Source organism: Urocampus carinirostris, chromosome 3 (assembly GCF_059441175.1).
Source record: "Urocampus carinirostris isolate Australia breed hairy pipefish chromosome 3, RoL_Ucar_1.0, whole genome shotgun sequence".
NCBI classification, from domain to species: Eukaryota; Metazoa; Chordata; class Actinopteri; order Syngnathiformes; family Syngnathidae; genus Urocampus; species Urocampus carinirostris.
In genome coordinates this window covers 2,269,609-2,292,326 of record NC_142351.1, presented here as the reverse complement: position 1 = coordinate 2,292,326, position 22,718 = coordinate 2,269,609, and the positions used below count along the sequence as shown (strand labels likewise).

General features: G+C 42.5%; 1 protein-coding gene across 1 annotated transcript in view; it reads right to left on the bottom strand.

Annotated features, from left to right (window-relative positions):
• Positions 1–4,454: 4,454 nt before the first annotated feature.
• Positions 4,455–22,718, bottom strand: part of LOC148368273 (protein-tyrosine kinase 2-beta-like) — a 51,494-nt gene continuing 33,230 nt past the window's right edge. Inside the window, exons 21-30 of the mRNA XM_088329680.1 lie at positions 22,094–22,298; positions 20,348–20,438; positions 19,024–19,054; positions 15,737–16,185; positions 11,519–11,551; positions 10,329–10,353; positions 10,220–10,260; positions 6,068–6,202; positions 5,913–5,993; positions 4,455–5,825 (exon numbers count right to left, since the gene is read on the bottom strand). Of these exons, the coding sequence (XP_088185806.1) occupies positions 5,610–5,825; positions 5,913–5,993; positions 6,068–6,202; positions 10,220–10,260; positions 10,329–10,353; positions 11,519–11,551; positions 15,737–16,185; positions 19,024–19,054; positions 20,348–20,438; positions 22,094–22,298 (1,307 nt within the window). The 3' untranslated portion in view covers positions 4,455–5,609. The remainder of the gene's footprint in view (positions 5,826–5,912; positions 5,994–6,067; positions 6,203–10,219; positions 10,261–10,328; positions 10,354–11,518; positions 11,552–15,736; positions 16,186–19,023; positions 19,055–20,347; positions 20,439–22,093; positions 22,299–22,718) is intronic.

The following is a 22,718-nucleotide window of genomic DNA, read 5'->3' as shown; positions in this document are numbered from 1 at the left end:
ATAAGAGGACCATGGCTGCACATTATTAATGAACACAACGACTTCGGTGAGCTACTCCAGCTATATATTTTCCCTGTATCTTGTTTCAGACTGAACTCGATGTTTCTGTGCTAAGCGGTGCAGATAATGGATGGAATGGAGTGTCTATTTTTAAATTCAACTCAATTCCAAGTGTTTATTGTCATATGCACAGTCAAGTTGCACACGAAAAAGAAAATAGAAACTAAGGAATGGTTGGCATTTTTTGAATCCCAAGACTTTAACCTTCTGAATGATGGAACGATGCATTTGAGTGACATGGTACGTATTTGCGTCTTTGCAAGCTTTGGGAATGTTAAGGGGGTAAGAAGTTGGACTGAACCATCTGACTCTTTTGTCCACGTTCCCATTGTAGCGCCTTATAATCCGGTGCGTCTTATGTATGTCAAATATAGGACCAAAAACTATTTTTTCAGGGTGCGCCCTATAACCCGGTGCGCCTTGTAGTGCGGAAAATACGATAGTTGTATTGGACCTTCAGACTGAAGATCTTTGCTGTTCTTCAAGCTTTGCTTTACCTTTCGCTTTCTTCGTCTCCGGAGCGCATGTTGGTTTGAATCCGATATGGCTTTCTTTCAGGAAGTTCCCGTCGCTCGACAGGAAGTCGGGAACTTTTGTTCACCGGGTGTTGCAGTGACCCTGATTTCGCTGATTTTCTTTTCTCTTCAGTCGGTTGGCGTGACATTGACAAAGTCACGCAAGTGAGAAAAGTCACGGAGCTACGTCGTCCATAACAATATGAATTTAAAAAACAACAACAACAACGTAGTACTCCAAATTTGCAAGGTTAGAAGAAACAGTGTATGACGGTACCGTATTTTCCGCACTATAAGGCGCACCTAAAAGCTTTTATATTTTTCAAAAGCTGACCATGCGCCTTATAATACAGTGCGCCTTATATATGGATCTATATTAAATCGCAACTTACGCAACAGCCGCCGACTCGATTTTCCCCCGAACGCGGAGTAGTCCGCGGTGTATGCTGGGATTTATATACCGGCGTTTCATTGGCTAACCAATGTGTCAATCATCATTTGACTCGATCGCTATTGGCTAAAGTTATTCGGAGCCTCGGATTGGCTAGAGGGCCGAAACAAACCCTGCAATTGGCCAAAAAAGATGTGTCAATCATCAGTCAAATCGATCGTTATTGGCTGTAGTTATTCGGAGCCTCGGATTGGCTAGCGTGCCGAAACAAACCCTGCAATTGGCCGAAAAAGATGTGTCAATCATCCGTTAAATGGATCGCTATTGGCTGAAGTTATTCGGAACCTCGGATTGGCCAGAGGGCCAAAACAGACCCTGCAATTGGCCGAAAAAGATGTGTCAATCATCAGTCAAATCGATCGCTATTGGCTGAAGTTATTCGGAACCTCGGATTGGCCAGAGGGCCAAAACAGACCCTGCAATTGGCCGAAAAAGATGTGTCAATCATCAGTCAAATCGATCGCTATTGGCTGAAGTTATTCGGAGACTCGGATTGGCTAGAGGGCCGAAACAAACCCTGCAATTGGCCGAAAAAGATGTGACTTCATTGTTTTCATGACTTTCAGCTCTCCTAGAAGAACCCATCTCCTAAATTCCATTGACAGCCCATTTAGGCAGCAGTGTCTTGTGGTGGGAGCAGTGAGATGTATTTTCCTTCAGCGCAGTAGTAAATATGTGCTGGTCTTCGTCATCGCTTTCTGGCTCTTGAACGGTCACGTGATCGGAAAAACACATGACTTAGACAAATTGGAGTAGAGCTGAGAACAGCGTCTGTTGTTCGGGGAAGGTGCCAGAAGTGTTCTGCAGCCAATATTTTATTTATTTGACTATAAGGGATTTTTTTACAATCAAATACAAATGACATTTTAATACAAAAGATATTCACTGGCTGAGCTGTGGGGCGAGGTCATTGTAGCCTAGACAAGAATGATGTTTACAGAAAAACAGCAAGAACGGGGACAGGGGCTGACGCCTGTGACGCGGGACAGGAGACATTGTTTGGCTGATAAGCTTTCTTGTTGTGAGTTTTGTAGACGTGGCAGTGTCTTTCGGCGAGGAGGTGGTGAAGCTGGCACCGACCGGCCCCATGGGGGGGCCTGCGTGACGCACCGGTCAGACGAGGTGGGGGCCACGGGGGGTGGCCGATGCCCCGAAGTGTGAAAAGACGGAAGAGAGACGGGAGGTAGGAGATCCTGAGAGGGAGGCTCGACGAAGACGAATTCAACTAATTCGAGAACAATTTGGCTAAATTCGGTGGAATTCACTTAGTCAAATACTTTAAGAAAATAAATCTGCCCCCGTGTGAAAATGCCGGCTATCTACGTTCATTTTCCCATTAAGAAATGAGCATGCATTGTTAGGAGAATGAAGTTTGTGTTTGGTTAATGGAGTCAGATAACTAAATCGAACAATTTGGTAAACCCTTTGTAATCAAGTTTTTTTCCCTAGCAGCACCCATTGAATAATTGACAAATACATGGTTTCAAGTCACAATTAATAATGAGACTCAAGTACAACTTAACTGCAGGAAAAATCCCCCTCCCTCCTCCCAAGTCCTCACTAATAACGTATGAACATTCGGGTTTGCTTCATGGTCAGTCCCATAAGTGAAATGGTCCAGCTTTGGCTGGCTTGGGTTTTTAAACCTGCAAGCCCGGGTGGGGTCGGGCTGGATTTCTTTAGGCCCGGTTCTACCTGTCACGGTTGCCACGGCGTCCAATTGGCCCCGCCCATGGACACCAGCTAAAACGCGTTGACAGATTGCTCCCTGACTACTTAAACGCTGTCTTGTGAGTCGCCTTTTGTCGGAGCGTCTGTAAAAGCTCTGTAAATTCCCGTTTTTACCTGTGTCTTTGCTCTTGTTTTGCCAAGCCCTGTGAATCTCTGTTTTTGCCCGTGTTTTGCTCCTGTTTTGCCCTCGCCCCGATCTGTTTGATTTTGACCACTTCCTCGTTCCGATCGATCTACTTCCGCGACCGACGATCCCCGGATCGAGTGTGCGCTCGTTCCTCTTCTCCCCAATAAACTGTGAGTAACGTTACGCGAGTGGGTTCTGCTTCCTGTTTCCTGTCCTGGTCCTGACACTACCTCTACGTGTCAAACTCGAAATAAGACACAGGAGGCTGATTTTTCGTGTTTAACCATTTACTGGATGCCAGACGGATTGAATACACAGTCGTGGAGCCTTTTTCAGCATAACCCTGAAAAAAAATCCACTTTTTCTAAGATATTCTGCCTTAGCTGCTCACCCACATAGCATAGACGTTTGAGCCGATCTGACAATAAATTCTCTTACCTGATTCAATCTGGATATATTGTACAAGAGTGCTTTTAGACCTGAATTTTCCAAGCGAGGAAGGTCACAGCAAACTAGCGGGTCCGCTCAAGTCTTGAAGGATTTTATCCATTTGACTGTAAAGGATTTTATACGATTGAATACAAGTTACATTTATTGAGTTTTTCACCGAGGAGGCTTAAGTTCAATGAGCAGTGAAAGTTCAGTTGATCTCAGACTGTTAAGAATCGTGGTTCGAAAATTGACCTCAGATTTCAGTATTTTTACCTGTCCTAATATAAGGACAATTGCTCCTCCACTACACTAGGGGGCAGTGGCCTTCTCACTCTAGAGAGGGTTTCTTCTTCCTAAGGGTGGCATGACAAAAAAATAATTGAGAAACACTGGTTTATATGGTGAAGGATTTTATACATTTTACTATAAAGGATTTTATACGATTAAATACAAGTTACATTTATCGAGTGCAATGAAGATTTTCACCGAGTAGGCTTAAGTTCAATGAGCAGTGAAAGTTCAGGGAGGAAGGCAGGCGTTGTTTTGATAAACGCTCTGTTGTTTTGGTCAATTCCAGACATCGAGGCACTTTTCTCTGAGATGGTGGAGCCCAGGGGGCTTCATTGGCACGCCCATGGGAGGAGTCGGCACACCGTCTTGCGGAAAGTCGTGGGTCGAGAGAAAAAAGCGAGAGGAAAAGGCTCCCCAGAGACTTCGGCCATTTTTGATGGAGTACACTTAGTTAAATTGTTAAAGAAATTATATGAAATTATATCGGCAGTAGCTCAGGAGGTAGAGCGCTCGTCTTGGGATCAAGAGATCGCAGTTCGAATCCCGGCTCCTCCGTGTTACATGTCGAAGTGTCCTTGGGTAAGACACTGAACCCCTAATACCCCCAATAAGCAGGTTAGCGCCTTACAGGGCTGCACGGCCGCTATTGGGAAATGTGGAGCACATTGTAAAGCACTTTGGGAGGTCATTGACTTGAAAAGCGCTTTCATTTCATTTCATTTCAAATCTGCCCCTGTGAGAAATGTCGGCTACTGTTGTCCATCTTTTCCATCAAGAAAGGAGCCCGCATTGTTGGGTGAACGTAGGTTGTGTTTGGTTAATGGACTCAGATAACTCATTCGAACGATTTGGGAAACGATACATTTTAATATTTAAAACCCACCAGAAGAAGTCACCATTTAGCCGTTAGCATCACTTTTTAGCATGTATCCATTAGCATAACTAATCAACATGTATTCATTAGCATAATTTGTAAATATAAAGTCGTTAGCATGTAGCCATTAGCAAATTTTTTTTGCATGAAGCGGTTACCATTTAGCCGTTAGCATTACTTTTTAGCATGTATCCATTAGCATTACTCATTAACATACGTTCATGAGCATAATTTGTAAATGTAAAGTCGTTAGCATGTACCCATTAGCATATTTTTTTAGCATGAAGCAGTTACCATTTAGCCGTTAGCATCACTTTTTAGCATGTATCCATTAGCATAACTCATTAACATATATTCATTTGCATAATTTGTAAATATAAACTCGTTAGCATGTATCCATTAGCATAATTGTTAATAAAGTAGCAGTTAGCATGTAGTTGTTAGCATAATTTGTTAGCATGAAGCAGTTGGCGTGTAGCAGTTACTATGAAGCTATAACAATTAGACATTATGATAGTTTTTCAGTATGTAGCTGTTAGCATAAATTGTCAATATTTAACTGTTACCAAGTCGCCCTTAGTAGCCAAAATTTGTAAGCAAGAAGCAATTAGCATTGACCAATCAGTGTTTACAGCTAGCATGAGTAAGCATAGCATCATTCAATCCCAGTTATCGTGCGCCATGGTGTACGACCATGGATTGACGCCTGGAAAGTGAGGTTAAACATTTTCAACTCTTTCACAATGTCTAAAAATTGATACATTTGAAGTCGCCCTTAGTAGCCATAATTTGTAAGCAAGAAGCAGTTAGCATTGACCAATCAGTGTTTACAGCTAGCATGAGTAAGCATAGCATCATTCAATCCCAGTTATCGTGCGCCATGGTGTACGACCATGGATTGACGTCTGGAAAGTGAGGTTAAACATTTTCAACTCTTTCACAATGTCTAAAAATGGATACATTTTAATATGAATTCCTGACAGTCTTCTATCAAACATTTAAGATTCCTAATCTAACAATCCGGCTATTCGAGTCGCCTTAAGGGTCACTCCACTATTAAGCTTTCGATTTAAAGTCGCACACTAAATACACCGCAAATAACCACGGCGTCAATGCCCCGAGCAGTCCTCATTTGGTCTGGTCCCGACCAGGTTGTCCCCCTACACGAGCCTGGTCCACTGCATCCAGCAGGTTCTTGGAGTCCAGGGCCAGGGTATGCGCCGCAGCTAGCATCTGCCGTTGACACTCTCCCTTCAGAGTTGTCACCGAGTTCTGCTGGGCCAGTCTCATTTTCTTGATCAACTCGGCTAAATCCTTGTTCAGCAATTTCTTGGTGCCGAGGATCTGGGCGGGGTCCGAAACCCAAAAAATGAATCATCTGAAACATGCGCTCATGGCAAAAATTATAGCCCAGGGAGAAAGGAACAATACCTCGCTTGTAAGCGAGCTCTCCAAGGATTGCATGACTTCATCGAGGTTTCGAACGAGGCTTCGTAAAGTCCCGCCGACGGCCTGTAAAATAAGAACCCGGGGAGGGGCCGGTAAAACGGCTCAACTCTCGTTCGAAAATAGCCCGGGGCGCTTACTTGGACGGCGTGCGGGTACTCGGAGGGATCCATCTTGTCGACATCGTTCTTCAGCTGTACGACCTGTCGGACGACGGCCATGACGGAGGAGTAGACCTGGTCGTCCGATCGGTCTAATTCGGCTGTCGGACTAGACTAAAAACAAAAACTGTTAAGTTTCGAATGCCTGGATACTCGTCACAATTAAGGACACTTGATCTTTTCACCGTTACCGTTACTGACGGCCAAAATTGGTGCGTTACTTTTGTAAGGGAATTTATAGTTTGATTATAGTTTGTATGTGCCTTTGTTTGATTTTATCCTAAAAGGTACCACAGCCAAGCCGAAGATTATATCCAGGTGTCTTTTGTTACAGTAGATAGATAGATAGATAGATAGATAGATAGATAGATAGATAGATAGATAGATAGATAGATACCATGGATACTATAGATGGATAGATAGATATATACCATGGATACTATAGATGGATAGATAGATAGATAGATAGATAGATAGATAGATAGATAGATAGATAGATAGATAGATAGATAGATAGATAGATAGATAGATAGATAGATAGATAGATAGATAGATAGATAGATACCATAGATACTATAGATGGATAGATAGATACCATAGATAGATAGATAGATAGATGTCTAGATAGATAGATAGATGTCTAGATAGATGTCTAGATAGATGTCTAGATAGATGTCTAGATAGATAGATAGATAGATAGATAGATAGATAGATAGATAGATAGATAGATAGATAGATGTCTAGATAGATAGATGTCTAGATAGATAGATAGATAGATAGATAGATAGATAGATAGATAGATAGATAGATAGATAGATAGATAGATAGATAGATAGATAGATAGATAGATAGATAGATAGATACATGTCCAGATAGATAGATGTCTAGATAGATGTCTAGATAGATGTCTAGATAGAGGTCTAGATAGAAAGATAGATGTCTAGATAAATAGATAGATGTCTAGATAGATAGATAGATGTCTAGATAGATGTCTAGATAGATGTCTAGATAGATAGATAGATAGATAGATAGATAGATAGATAGATAGATAGATAGATAGAGATGTCTAGATAGATAGATAGATAGATAGATAGATAGATAGATAGATAGATAGATAGATAGATAGATAGATAGATAGATAGATAGATAGATAGATAGATAGATACCATAGATACTATAGATGGATAGATAGATACCATAGATAGATAGATAGATAGATGTCTAGATAGATGTCTAGATAGATGTCTAGATAGATAGATAGATAGATAGATAGATAGATAGATAGATAGATAGATAGATAGATAGATAGATAGATAGATAGATAGATAGATAGATAGAGATGTCTAGATAGATAGATGTCTAGATAGATAGATGTCTAGATAGATAGATAGATAGATAGATAGATAGATAGATAGATAGATAGATAGATAGATAGATAGATAGATAGATAGATAGATAGATAGATAGATAGATAGATAGATAGATAGATACATGTCCAGATAGATAGATGTCTAGATAGATGTCTAGATAGATGTCTAGATAGAGGTCTAGATAGAAAGATAGATGTCTAGATAAATAGATAGATGTCTAGATAGATAGATAGATAGATAGATAGATAGATAGATAGATAGATGTCTAGATAGATAGATGTCTAGATAGATAGATAGATACATGTCCAGATAGACAGATGTCTAGATAGATGTCTAGATAGATGTTTGGATAGATCTATCTATCTATGTATCTATCCGGAATGCATGGGGCCCATTCATTTCAATGGGGTAGCCATGGTAACCGGGGAGTTTCCAGAGGTGGCTTGAGGGGGCCCGACCCACATTAAATTGAACCATAGGTAAATAGTCAATTCCAAAGAGTGGATGCTAGCGAGTGAATGCTAACAGCTATGTACGCTGCTAGCAAAGTGTCAGTGATGAGTTGGGCTGGCATAGCCAGCACAAGTATTTGCTGGGATTGAATGATGCTATGCTTACTCATGCTAGCTGTAAACACTGATTGGTCAATGCTAACCGCTTCTTGCTTACAAATTATGGCTACCAAGGGCTACTTGCTAACAGTTAAATATTGACAATTTATGCTAACAGCTACATACTGAAAAACTATCATAATGTTTAATTGTTATAGCTTCATACTAACTGCAACACGCCAACTGCTTCATGCTAACAAATTATGCTAACAACTACATGCTAACTGCTACTTTCTTAAAAAAATATGCTAATGGATACATGCTAACGACTTTATATTTACAAATTATGCAAATGAATATATGTTAATGAGTTATAATAATGGATACATGCTAAAAAGTGATGCTAACGGCTAAATGGTAACTGCTTCATGCTAAAAAAATATGCTAATGGATACATGCTAACGACTTTATATTTACAAATTATGCTTATGAATGTATGTTAATGAGTTATGCTAATGGGTGCATGCTAAAAAGTAATGCTAACGGCTAAGTGGTAACTGCTTCATGCTAAAAAATATATGCTAATGGCTACATGCTAACGACTTTATATTTACAAATTATGCAAATGAATACATGTTAATGAGTTATGCTAATGACTACATGATAAAAAGTGATGCTAACGGCTAAATGGTAACTGCTTCATGCTAAAAAAATATGCTAATGGATACATGCTAACAACTTTATATTTACAAATTATGCTTATGAATGTATGTTAATGAGTTATGTTAATGGATACATGCTAAAAAGTAATGCTAACGGCTAAATGGTAACTGCTTCATGCTAAAAAAATATGATAATGGTTACATGCTAACGACTTTATATTTACAAATTATGCAAATGAATACATGTTAATGAGTTATGCTAATGACTACATGATAAAAAGTGATGCTAACGGCAAAATGGTAACTGCTTCATGCTAAAAAAATATGCTAATGGATACATGCTAACGACTTTAAATTTACAAATTATGCTAATGGTTACAAGCTAAAAAGTGATGCTAACGACCAAATGCTAACTGCTTCATGCTAAAAAATTATGCTAATGGATACATGCTAACAACTTTATATTTACAAATTATGCAAATGAATACATGTTAATGAGTTATGCTAATGACTACATGATAAAAAGTGATGCTAATGGCAAAATGGTAACTGCTTCATACTAAAAAAATATGCTAATGGATACATGCTAACGACTTTAAATTTACAAATTATGCTAATGGTTACAAGCTAAAAAGTGATTGCTTCATGCTAAAAAATATGCTAATGGCTACATACTAACGACTTTATATTTACAAATTATGCTAATGAATGCATGTTAATGAGTTATACTAATAGTTACATGCTAAAAAGTGATGCTAACGGCAAAATGGTAACCGATTCATGCTAAAGAAATATGCTACTGGATACATGCTAACGACTTTATATTTAAAAATGATGCTAATGAATACATGTTAATGAGTTATGCTAATGGATACATGCTAAAAAGTGATGCTAACGGCCAAATGCTAACTGCTTCATGCTAAAAAAATATGCTAATGGATACATGCTAACGACTTTATATTTACAAATTATGCTAATGAATCCATGTTAATGAGTTATGCTAATGGATACATGCTAAAAAGTGATGCTAACGGCTAAATGCCAACTGCTTCATGCTAAAAAAATCATGCTAATGCTAACATGTTAACGACTCAGCAAATTGAATGGGCTCAACGCATTCCGGATGTGCCAATACAAATAGAATCACCCATATCTTTTGAATGGGCCCATTCAAAATGTTATTAAAGTGTAGTAACAGTGTTATTACAATGTTATTACCATGAATGTGATTTTTTTTGCGAGCCTAAGTTAACACTAGGCATATCCTTGTCGCTAACGATTATGGGCCCCCTAAAGAACCAAGTTAAAAATTACAAATACATCTCTCTGAGTTAATAACTTTATGCTAACTCACAATGCAAACAACTCAACGCTATTGGTTCTCTACCATCATCTGCCAGATCCATCCCAACTCTCACAATTACCGCGGGAATCGTCTACTTGTACTGTACAGTTGTTTTTGGTTGAAATATGTTGTTGCTCCCTTGAATTATTTGAGCAGTGTGGTAGAAAAAAAGCCAGAAAGAAATAGAAATGCCAGGGTTTTACCAGTGTGATGTGCGGAGGTGCCGGAGAACTTGGTGGAGAACCTTAAACATGGCTTTCTATTAGCTCCACACTCAAACCCATCCAGAAGGTACCATCAACATCAACTTACCGTCCACTGTATTGGTCCTTGGAAGCTGCACAATAGAACAAAGGTCAGGTCAGGATGTTAACTTAGTTAAACGAGACTCATCAGCAGTGTTCCCTCTAAGCTGCACATTCTCAGCGCACAAAAAATCGAGCCAGCGCACAAAAATCAGGGTTCGAAATTACTCATTAAGAAGCGACTTAAGTCAAAGTTACAGTGCATGAAGGTCAAAATACACGGGTTCCCCCGACGTTGTGTCCTAAATGCGGTATTTTAAAGTCGAGTCGAAGTAGAACGAAGTGGAGTAAAGTTAGTAGAGTTTGTCGAGAACCGGCTTCTTCGGCTCAGCTCACTAAAAAGGAACCGGCTCTTTCGGGTCCTAAACGGCTCTTCCGGTTGTTTTTGATTCTTTCATCCCTATACGACCAAATATTATGTAAAACTATTCACAAAATGACTTAAAGGAAGGGGGGAATAGAACAAAAAAGAAAAAAAATACCAAAATGAAAAAGTAGTAGAAGCTGAGAAAAAAAGAAACAAAAGGAAGAGAAAAAAAAGGAAACGTTTAGAAAAAAGCCAGTTAAAAAAAGAAAAATGTAGGAAAAAAAGTAAATAGAGAACAAAAAAAAAAAGTAACAGCTCGGAAAAAATAAAGGAATTTAAAAAAAAAGGAGAAAAAAAACACTGAAAAAAGAAGAAAAAGTTTGTGTTTCATTCAAATAATTTCCAACGATATCAAGTCAATCTTGTTGCCAACATTGTACTTCCACTCAAAAATGTCATTAAATACAGTTGTGTATCGTGCAACCGACTCAATGATCCCCCAAAAATGTTAATATCATACGACAAAATATATCAGGAAAAAAAAAGAAATGGATATCTTATGAAAGAATTGTAAAAACAAATGACGTTTGTGAGCCTGCAGCCTTTGCAATCGTACATGAGTCAATTCATTCAAAAGAGAAAAATCATTTTGCATTGCCGGAAACTCAGCAAAATGTCAAGTTTTGGACATGTTTGATCATGACTTAGTTTCCGCACTTGGGATTGCCGTTGCTCACTGTCGTTTCAAGCGCTGCTCGCCCACTTTGTGTGAACGCTCAGACCCGTAAGGAAAATTCCAGGGAACATTGCTCATCAGTACAAATTTGTACTAGTACTTATAGGAATACTAATGTCATATGCAAATATTTCAACAGGAGCAAATATTCCACCTTGGTGCTGGAGGCTAGTCTCACTGCAGGATCCTGTGAGGAAAAAACACACCGGGTATGCGGTTTTCGGTGTTAAAGGGCCAGTGAGGTTATGTAAGCTAACGAGCAGGGCTCTCAAAATGGCGGCCCCTGGGCCATTTGCGGACGATAGTTTGACACCTGTGCGTCAATATGAAGGTTTAACCCCCTCACGTTCGGGTAAAGGCGGCCCGAAATTCCAATCTCTCAAAGTCATTTGAACTCGGGGGCCACACGATAAAACAAACATTCTGTCGGGGGCCGGACGAGTAGATTCAAGAGAAAGAAAAATAGAGATAAAGGAATAAGAGAAAGAGGGAGGGAAAAGGAGAGAGGACAAAAGAAGAGAGAAAGGGAGAGAGCATGAGAAACAAAAGAGATAAAAAAAGAAATTGAAAGACAGAAGGAGAGAAAAGAGAAAAGAAAGCACAGAGGGTAGGAAGAGAGAAAGAGAAAAGAGAGAAAGGGATAAAAGGAAGTTAGAGCAAAAGAAGTTAAAAAGACACAGAGACAGAGAGAGACACAGAGAGACACAGAGAGAGAGACAGAGAGATGAATAAAGTATCTATCTATCTATCTATCTATCTATCAAGTCGACATATTTCAACCTGTGGCTCGTTTTTCTCTTGCGCTTCTCTGAGTGCCGGATTCAATCCCTTAGCGGGCCTGATCTGGCCCGCGGGCCGTCTGTTTGAGACCTGTGCCTTAAACCTTTACACCTTTCTATTTTGCTTTGGCTAACTTATTAGACATTTTGAAAGAGTTGTAAATGTTTGACTTCTGAAGTTAAAAAGACACAGAGACAGAGAGAGACAAAGAGAGACAGAGAGAGAGAGAGAGAGAGACAGAGAGAGAAATACAAGTACAGTGTCTTTGTTCGAGGCACCTTTCTTTGGCAACATCAAGTCGACATATTTCAACCTGCGGCCTGTTTTTCTCTTGCGCTTCTCTGAGTGCCGGATTCAATCCCTTAGCATGCCTGATCTGGCCCGCGGGCTGCCTGTTTGACACCTGTGCCTTAAACCTTTACACCTTTCTATTTTGCTTTGGCTAACTTATTAGACATTTTGAAAGAGTTGTAAATGTTTGACTTCTGAGGTTAAAAAGACAAAGAGACAGAGAGAGACACAGAGAGAGAGAGAGAGAGAGAGAGAGACAGAGAGAGAAATACAAGTACAGTGTCTTTGTTCGAGTTACCTTTCTTGGGCAACATCAAGTCGACATATTTCAACCTGCAGCTTGTTTTTCTCTTGCGCTTCTCTGATTGCCGGATTCAATCCCTTAGAGGGCCTGATCTGGCCCGCGGGCCGCCGGTTGGACACCTGTGCCTTAAACCTTTACACATTCTATTTTGCTTTGGCCAACTTATTAGACATTTTGAAAGAGTTGTAAATGTTTGACTTCTGAAGTTAAAAAGACACAGAGACAGAGAGAGACAAAGAGAGAGAGAGAGAGAGAGAGAGAGAGAGAGAGAGAGAGAGAGAGAGAGAGAGAGAGAGAGAGAGAGAGAGAGAGAGAGAGACAGAGAGAGAAATACAAGTACAGTGTCTTTGTTCGAGTTACCTTTCTTTGGCAACATCAAGTCGGCATATTTCAACCTGCAGCTTGTTTTTCTCTTGCGCTTCTCTGATTGCCGGATTCAATCCCTTAGAGGGCCTGATCTGGCCCGCGGGCCGCCGGTTGGACACCTGTGCCTTAAACCTTTACACATTCTATTTTGCTTTGGCCAACTTATTAGACATTTTGAAAGAGTTGTAAATGTTTGACTTCTGAAGTTAAAAAGACACAGAGACAGAGAGAGACAAAGAGAGACAGAGAGAGACAGAGAGAGAGAGACAGAGAGAGAAATACAAGTACAGTGTCTTTGTTCGAGCTACCTTTCTTTGGCAACATCAAGTCGACATATTTCAACCTGCGGCTTGTTTTTCTCTTGTGCTTCTCTGAGTGCCGGAGTCAATCCCTTAGCGGGCTTGATCTGGCCCGCGGGCCGCCTGTTTGACACCTGTGCTTTAAACCTTTACACCTTTGTATTTTACTTTGGCTAACTTATTAGACATTTTGAAAGAGTTGTAAATGTTTGACTTCTCTTCAATCTATAATTGCACACATTTGTGTGTTATAATTGTGGGCATAAATAAATCACGAGTGGTTTACTTTGGGGTCTAATTTGAATACGCAGTGTATTGTTCCTTTCCAATTTCATTGGCTAAGCAATGTGTCAATCACCATTTGATTGGGTTACTACATGCAAAAGAGGTTCAAAGTTAAAGGGACGATGTCTGATTTATCAGGCCTTTTACAACCTATTGCGGGCTTTGGACCGTGAAAAACAGCCTGCTATTGGCTAAGAATGGTGTCAGTCAAAAGGTCAGAGGCGAACAGCCACATTGGAAATCATCTGACGAGTCGGTTTAGTTGTAAACTGAAATTATGTGGCGAAACAGACGAATTGCAACAAACAATGTCTGACGATGCAGACATGCTTTTAGGCGGATTTTTTTTCTGGGCATGATGGTTTGTTTTTTATGATGGGCATGATAAGCTATCTTGGCTTTATGCCTTCGGAGTCTCCCGTTTCAGACTGATGGTTGTGTTTCTCTGATGAGGTCTCTGCTCCCATTGGAAGCAGGAGACAGAGAGACAGACAGATTGACAGAGACGGAGGGATCCAGACCAAAAGAAACTGAGAGACAGAGAAAGAGACAGACACATAGAGAGCAGGAGTCTGAGAACGATGGAGAGAGACAGTGGGAAATATAGAGACAAAGCAAGACGGACAAAGGGAGAGAAATATACAGAGAAAGACACAGAGGGAGAGACTGGAGGAAGAGAGGAGACAGAGAAGGACAGGGAGAGACAGAGAGACAATGCATGACAGACAAAGGGAAAGAGAGAAACAGAGAAAGAGAGGCACAAAGACACAAAGACTCAAAGAGAGAGTGGGAGAGAGAGAGGGAGAAGGAAAGATTGAGAGGGAGAGAATGAGAGAGACAAAGACAGACAGAGAGAGGGGGATATACACAGAGAGACAGACGGATTGACTGAGACTGAGGGGTCGAAACCAGAAGAAACTGCGAGACAGAGAAAGAGACAGACACATAGAAAGCAAAAGACTGAGAATGACAGAGAGAGAGACAGGCAGAGAGAGTGGGAGATATAGAGACAAAGCAAGACAGACAAAGGGAGAGAAATATACAGCGAAAAACACAGAGAGAGAGAGACTGGATAAAGAGGGAAAGAGACAGAGAGACAGACAAAGGGAAAGAGAGAAACAGGGAAACACACAAAGACACAAAGAAAGAGTGGGAGAGAGAGAAAAGAGAGAGAGAGAGAGAGAGAGAGAGCAAGAGAGAAAGAGAGATCCTGAATAAGAAATAAAGAGAAAGGATAGAAAGTAAAGGAGAAAGCAAGCAAGAGAAAGAAGGGAAGATCCAGAGCAAAGGGAGATAAAGAGGGAAAGAGACAGAGAAGGACAGAGAGAGACAGAAAGACAATGCATGACAGACAAAGGAAAAGAGAGAAACAGAGAGAGAGAGACACACACACAGACACAAAAAGAGAGAGAGAGAGAGAGAGAGAGAGAGAGAGAGAATGAGAGAGAGTGAGAAACAAAGATAGAAAGAGAGAGAGAGAGAGAGAGAGAGAGAGAGAGAGAGAGAGAGAGAGAGAGAGAGAGAGAGAGAGAGAGAGAGAGAGAGAGAGAGAGAGAGAGAGAGAGAGAGAGAGAGAGGGAGACAGAGACAGAAACAGAGACAGAGAGAGAGACAGAGAGAGAGAGAAAGCAATCCAGACAAAGGGAGACAAAAATACAAAGAAACACTGAGAAAGAGAGAGAAACAGAGAAAGAAAGACACAAAGACACAAAGACACAAAGAGAGAGAGTGAGAGAGAGAGAGAGAGAGAGAAACAGGACGAGAGAGACAGAAAGACGGAGAGACAGAAAGCAAGAGGAAGGGAGATACAGTGAGACAGACACGAGGAAAAAGAAAAAGACAAATACAGGGAGGCAAGGGAGAGAGAGACACAGATAGAAAGCGAAAGACAGGGAAAGAAACAGGGAGAGACAGCAGACGGAAACGAGAAACATACATGAGGAGACAGACAAAGACAGAGAGACTGACATAGTCTGAGAGAGAAGGTCGGAGTCCCCCACTGCCGCCAGTTTGAGAGCCCTCTAGTGGAATGAAGCGTCCGGCTTACCAGTTGTTGCTCCTCCTTCTCTAGCCACTCTCCGTCCATCAGCATTTGCCTTTTTTGTCTCTGGAGCGTTTCGTCCACTTGCACCGCATCCCAACACGCTCCCTGAACACACCCGCCAACAAACAAACGCAGTGGATTTTCCCGTGACCCGACCCGAACGCACCAGTGCTTCTCAAATGGTGGGGTGGGGGCACTAGGGGGAACTTTTCTTATGTGTAACTTTCCCGGGATAAAGTGCAATTGCACCTCCTCTACACTAGGGCGCAGCGGCGTGAATTTAGTGTGGAGACCAAATGGAACGGACTGAAGGATTTTATACATTTCACTATAAAGGATGTTATACATTTGAAAACAAGTTACATGTATTGAGTTGAGCCAGACATCAAGACACTCGTCTATGAGATTGTGGAAGCCACCGTTGGGCTTTCTTGGCACGCCCATGGGAGGAGCTGGCACACCATTATGTGGGGAGAAGATGGCCAATAGGGGAAAGCTAAAGGACTTCAAAAAAAGGCTTCTCAGAGACTTCAACGTCTATCTATCTATCTCTCTAGACATCTATCTATCTATCCATCTATTGCACTAGAGTGTCTATTAAGTGTAGTCGCGTAGTATCGCAGACCCTCAAGTGACCCCGTGAAAAAATATTTAACGCAGATGTGGGGACAGGCGAAGAGAGACGGGGTCAGGAGATAAACAAAAAACAAAAACGGTTCTTTGGTTTGTTTTTTGTTCCCTCGTCTCTACGTGACCAAATACTGTGTTGCGTTATGCGCGGTATGACTGGAAATAAAGACCAAAAAAGTCATGATAACAGATTTGAATCACCTGTGCCCGCCCTTTTGGCTCCCTGTCCCTATTTAAACCCACTCCTGTGTGTCCCCTTTGGTCAGTCCGTCTGCGAGCCTCAGTTAACACTAGGCAAGCCTTTTTCGACCCTAACTTATGTCCCGTTTTTGCTTACGTCTGTCTCCCGCTACGACCTGTTTTTGCTCCTGACCACGTCTGCTCACCCGTCCCGACTTACGACCTCTTTTTGTCCCCCGACTATGTCTACTCTCCCGTTCTGGCTTAGGTCTTGCTTTCGACCCTAACCACGCCTTGCTCTCCCAGTCCCGGCTAAAGACCTCTTTTTGTCCCCGACCACGTCTTCTCTCCTATTTTGGCTTACGACGCACTTCCGACCCTGACCACCTTGTTGCTCTCCTGTCCCGGCTACCGAACTGTTTTTTCCGTCCCTGACACCGCCATCGCATCTACGGGAGATCCACTTCCGCGTTCGGAGCACAATTCGAGTACGAGAGTTTTATTTCCTCCAATAAAACTTGTGAGAAACGTAACGCAATTGGGTCCTGTCAAAAAATACAAAAATATAAAAAAGAAACAAAAGGAAAAAGGGAGATAAAATAAGAACTGTACATTTCATATAAACACACTAACGCTGAAAAACACAGGAAATGGAATTACAATATTTATGACTCTGTACAAAAGACGGAAAAAAGGCGTCTCGGAGGCTTTTGATTGGTGGGGAGTGTTGTGGAATGTGGATAATAACTAATGATAAGTATGTAGGCATCTGGTGAAGGTCGCGGGATGACCTGGTTGCCGGGGCGGACGACCTTCACGAGATATCTAAACTTTATTTGAGAAAACTATAAAAGCCAATGTTGAACATCTGACACTTTAAATGTGTTCCGAATACAATAAAGGGCGTTCCCTTTTTGTCATATCTCCTCTCTGCGTATATTTTGGGACGGCGCCCAACGACGATCTCTCCAAAAGGAGCCGGCTCCCTTCTGTTCACTTCTGAGAGCCGGCTCCTTGAACCGTTTCGTCCGCCAACGACACGTGACAGGGTGCCTTCAAAACCGTATCCGTCATGTCGATCTAACTATATGCTAGTAGCTATTTTGAACGGTGACGTGATACGAAAAGACGTGACCTAAACAACTCGGGGGAGAGTGGAGAACTCGACGCTGTGTTACGTAAAGCAGTGTCTGAAATAAGGTCTTGCATCGTTTACGTCGGGCGTACGACTTTCAAAACGTCTCCGCCCGGGTGGCTGACAACTTCTTCTTCTTCAAAAAAAAAAAAAGCAAAAGGTTTTTTTTTCAAATCAAACGTTTGCTTTATTCCGATTTGTAAATCTTCGTTCGGTTTGGAAATTTCGGAATTTCGGTTCCTTTCCCAATTTGCATACTCTGCAGCCAATCAGAAGCCAGCATCGAATAACTCCGAACTTTCCCGAGCGTTATAAGGTCGTGCATTTGCATAAAGACGCACCAAGAACACAAGAAAGATGGAAAAGTGGTTAGGAATCAGGCCAAAACCTCAGCCCCAGAAGAAAGATTCAAAAGAAGCAAAACAAAATTGATGACGCTCCAAAACGTAAACGTACATCAAAAGCATGGTGGAAAGAAGAGTTCTTGTGGCTTGCAGCGGACGACGCAACACAAACACAAGAAAAATGGAGAAGTGGTTAGGAATCAAGGCAAAGAAGAAAGATTCAAAAGAAGCAAAACAAAATTGATGACGCTACAAAACGTAAACATACATTAAAAGCACGGTGGAAAGAGGAGTTCACGTGACTTGTAGCAGACCACGCAACGCAAACATTGCGTGAATAAAGAGTAGTAAATACAGGTACATACTGATGGTTGGGAACCAAGCCAAAAACCTCAGCCCCAGAAGAAAGATTCAAAAGAAGCAAAACAAAATTGATGACGCTACAAATCGTAAACGTACATTAAAAGCATCACGGAAAGAGGAGTTCACGTGACTTGTAGCAGACGACGCAACGCAAACATTGCGTGAATAAAGAGTAGTCAATAGAGGTACATACTGATGGTTAGGAACCAATCCAAAACCTCAGCCCCAGAAGAAAGATTCAAAAGAAGCAAAACAAAATTGATGACGCTGCAAAACGTAAACATACATTAAAAGCATCACGGAAAGAGGAGTTCACGTGACTTGTAGCAGACGACGCAACGCAAACATTGCGTGAATAAAGAGTAGTCAATAGAGGTACATACTGATGGTTAGGAACCAAGCCAAAACCTCAGCCCCAGAAGAAAGATTCAAAAGAAGCAAAACAAAATTGATGACGCTACAAAAGGTAAACGTACATTAAAACATGGTGGAAAGAGGAGTTCATGTGACTTGTAGCAGACGACGCAACGCAAACATTGCATGAATGAAGAGAGAGAGGATTTCTTCTTCCGAGGGGGAGCGTGACACAAAACGATTGAGAAGCACCGGCATGCGCAATATACCCCAGCAACGCTCACCTGCAAGACGCGGGGACAGGTGCTCCCTCCTCTGGAAGGCTGAAGATATATCACAAGAAATGACGTGCTCAAAACATTCCAAGACTTGCAAAAGTATTCACCCCCTTCTCGATTTCCCAGTTTTTCTATCACTCACAAAATTTTCCGATCATCGAAGACATTTCAACGTCGCACAGATGACACAAGGAAATACCAAACTATTATAAGCCTGTCGGTATTTAAACTCTGTCTTGTCAGTCCCCTTTTGTCGGTGTGTCTGCGAATCTCTGTTTTTACACGGCAAGCCCTTTTTCGCCTGTCCTGTTTTTTGCTCCTGTTTGTCTCCCGCTACGACCTGTTTTGATCTCGACCACGTCTGTTCTCCCGTCCCGAATAACGGTCCGTCTTTGATCTCGACCACATCTCCCCTCACTGGCTTTCGACTTGTTTCCGATCCCGACCACGTTTTTGCTCTTCCATTCCGGATACTGACCCGTTTTTTCCCGTTCCCGACACCGCCATCGCCCACGTCCGCGTTCAGAGCGACCTGCTTCCCGCGTCCAGCAATCTCCGGATCGTGGGCGCAACCCACTCCCTTTCTTCTCATAAAACTTTCTAAAATGTACACTTTCTTCTTGTATTTTGTACTTTCTTTGTTGTTGCACTCAAATTCAATATGTTCAATTGTCATGATTATGGATTTGAATCAGCTGTGCCAACCGCCGCGGGTTCTGATTGGCTCCCTGTCAGTATTTGAACCCAGTCCTGTCAATCCCCTGTTGTCAGTCCGTCTGCGAACTAGGCAAGCCTTTTTTTGACCGTGACTCACGCTTGTCCCGTTTTTGCTCCCGTCTGTCTCCAGCTACGACCTGTTTTGATCCTGACCCTGTCTGCTCTCCCATCCCGGCTTACGACCTTTTTTGTCCCCGACTATGTCTACTGTCTTGTTCCGGATTACAACTCGTTTCCGTCCCCAACCACGCTTTGCTCTCCCAGTCCCGGCTACCGACCAATTTTTCCGTCCCTGACACTGCCATCGCTTGCTATGATAGATCTACTTCTGTCTTTGGATCACAATCTGAATACGAGAGCGACTTGCTTCCTGCACCTAGCAAACACGGGATCGTGGGCGCAGCCCTTCCTCTTTCCTCCAATAAAACTTGAGAAACGTAACGCAATTGGGTCCTGTTTCCATTCTGGTCCTGACAAAAGATCCATTATTTGGCCAAATGATAATGCATTTTTCTATTCCCTCGGGTTGTCTCTGTGTGGTATTCAAATGTCTTTGATGAGTGCTAAACAGGCACAAAACACAGAAATCATACAAATCTATTCGTGACACTACCTTTGGGGGAGGTTCTGTGTCTTCATAGTCCATTTGCGAGCCTTGAGGGTTGCAGGGTCCTGTACTTGTTTCTTCTGTTCTGAGAATATCCCTTTAAGCAAAACACATGACTGTCAATACAGAGTCATTCTTTATGATTCAAATCGAGTAAGGAGGGTCCAAATCCGGTCTTTGATGGCCTGGATGGGGGAGCAAAAACAGAAACAGGTACAGAGAAGAGGTCGGCAACAGGAATCAGGCAGGAAACAGGGCAAAACAGGTCGATGGCCGGGACGGAGGAGCAAAAGCAGAAACGGGTCCAGAAAAGAGGTCGGCAACAGGTATCAGGCAGGAAAAGGGGAAAAACAGGTCGATGGCCGGGACGGAGGAGCAAACGCAGAAACGGGTCCAGAAACAGGTCGGCAACAGGTATCAGGCAGGAAACAGGGCAAAACAGGTCGATGGCCGGGACGGAGGAGCAAAAGCAGAAACGGGTCCAGAAAAGAGGTCGGCAACAGGTATCAGGCAAGAAACAGGGCAAAACAGGTCGATGGCCGGGACGGAGGAGCAAAAGCAGGATCGGGTCCAGAAACAGGTCGGCAACAGGGATCAGGCAGGAAAAGGGGAAAAACAGGTTGATGGCCGGGACGGAGGAGCAAAAGCAGAAACGGGTCCAGAAACAGGTCGGCAACAGGTATCAGGCAGGAAACAGGGCAAAATGGGTCGATGGCCAGAAAGGAGGAGCAAGGGTAGTAACGAGTCCAGAAAAGAGGTCAGTAACAGGTATCAGGCAGGAAACAGGGCAAAACAGGTCGATGGCCGGGACGGAAGAGCAGGGCAGAAACGGGTCCAGAAACGAGTCGGCAACAGGTATCAGGCAGGAGAAAACAGGGCAGGGATTGTCAGAAGGTACAGAGCTTGCCTAGCTGAAAGCGTAGGTTCGCAGGATAGTCTGACGCTGGTAACAAGGAGCCGGGGGGGGGGGGGTTTCAAAAGTGGCAGTGATAATAACAACAATAGCAATAATACAGTTATGATATAATAATAGTAACAATAACAACTAGGTTAAACATAGTGGTAGACGCACTATTCCCAATCTCTCGTATTACTCTTACCTCATTTTCTTCATCTCTGTATACCGCCATGTTTTTTTTTGTTTTTTTTTAATTTGAACAAGTGAATCGTTGGACATTGTTTGATCACGTTTTGTCAATTATTCCAAAGTTTGACTCCGCACACAGACACACACATACTTTTCCTGGTGGTTCTCACCTTTGGGATTATGAATTGACGACAACCCCGTAAGTTATAATTTCCCTCTTTCCGAATGAATCATTTATGGATGTCATGATTGCTGATTCAGGGCACCTGTGACTGCCCAATTGACGCCAACCTCACTGAGCTGATTGGTTCAGAGACTCTATTTAAACACTCGGCTTCCAGGAGGAAGCCGTCAGACCGTTTGCGAACCTATGCTTCCCAGCTAGGCAAGCTCATACCTTCCGACATTTTCCTGCTCTGTTTTCTCCTGCCTGATACCCGTTGCCAACCTGTTTCTGGACCCGTTTCTGGCCTGATCTGCCATCCCGACAACCGACCTGTTTGCCCTGTTTCCTGCCTGGTAACCGTTGCCGACCTGTTTTCTGAACTCGATACCGAACTGCTCTCCCTCCTTATCAGTAAAACTGAGTAATGGAACGCTACTGGATCTTGTCTCCGTTTCTGGCTTGTGACAATGGATATTTTCTGGCACAGGAAGCGGAGTACCTGAGTGAGCAAAGCAGTTGGAAAAAACTGGGACGGATGTGAGGCTCATAGGTCCAGCAGCTGCTCAGTAGAGAGTAGACATCGGGCGGGCACAGCAGGGGCTTGGGAAGTCGGACTCCGGACTCGAGCTGGGCGATCACCTCTCCGTTTTCCAGCCAGAAGAATGGAGCTTGGCCCATGGAGAAGATCTCCCACGCGCAAACGCCTGTTGGGTTGCACACAAACACAAAAAACAAAAACCTGGTTTCTGGTTGCGTTCCCAGAGCGCAGAGCAGATGATTAAGCAGTTGGGTTGAAACTAATATCAATAACCACCACAGAAGAATAGGACCACCACTTTTAACCATGATGATTTCATGCTGTGCGAACTGGCAAGGTTCTAAGTACAATCTGGCATATTATCGTATCCCTTTTGATGAAGACAGGAGATGGCGGGGTATACCCGAATCAATCAGAAGGACTGACAGCCCTCAAAGTACTCCAGGATTTGCTTTTTGTCCAGACACCCCAGTCCAACTAACAGGACGCACGCTTCACCGGCACGAGACAGAGACTCCGGTAAAAACGGGTGGGGGACTATGCGCTGCAATAACAGCCAAATCATTGACACACACTGCTAACTCGT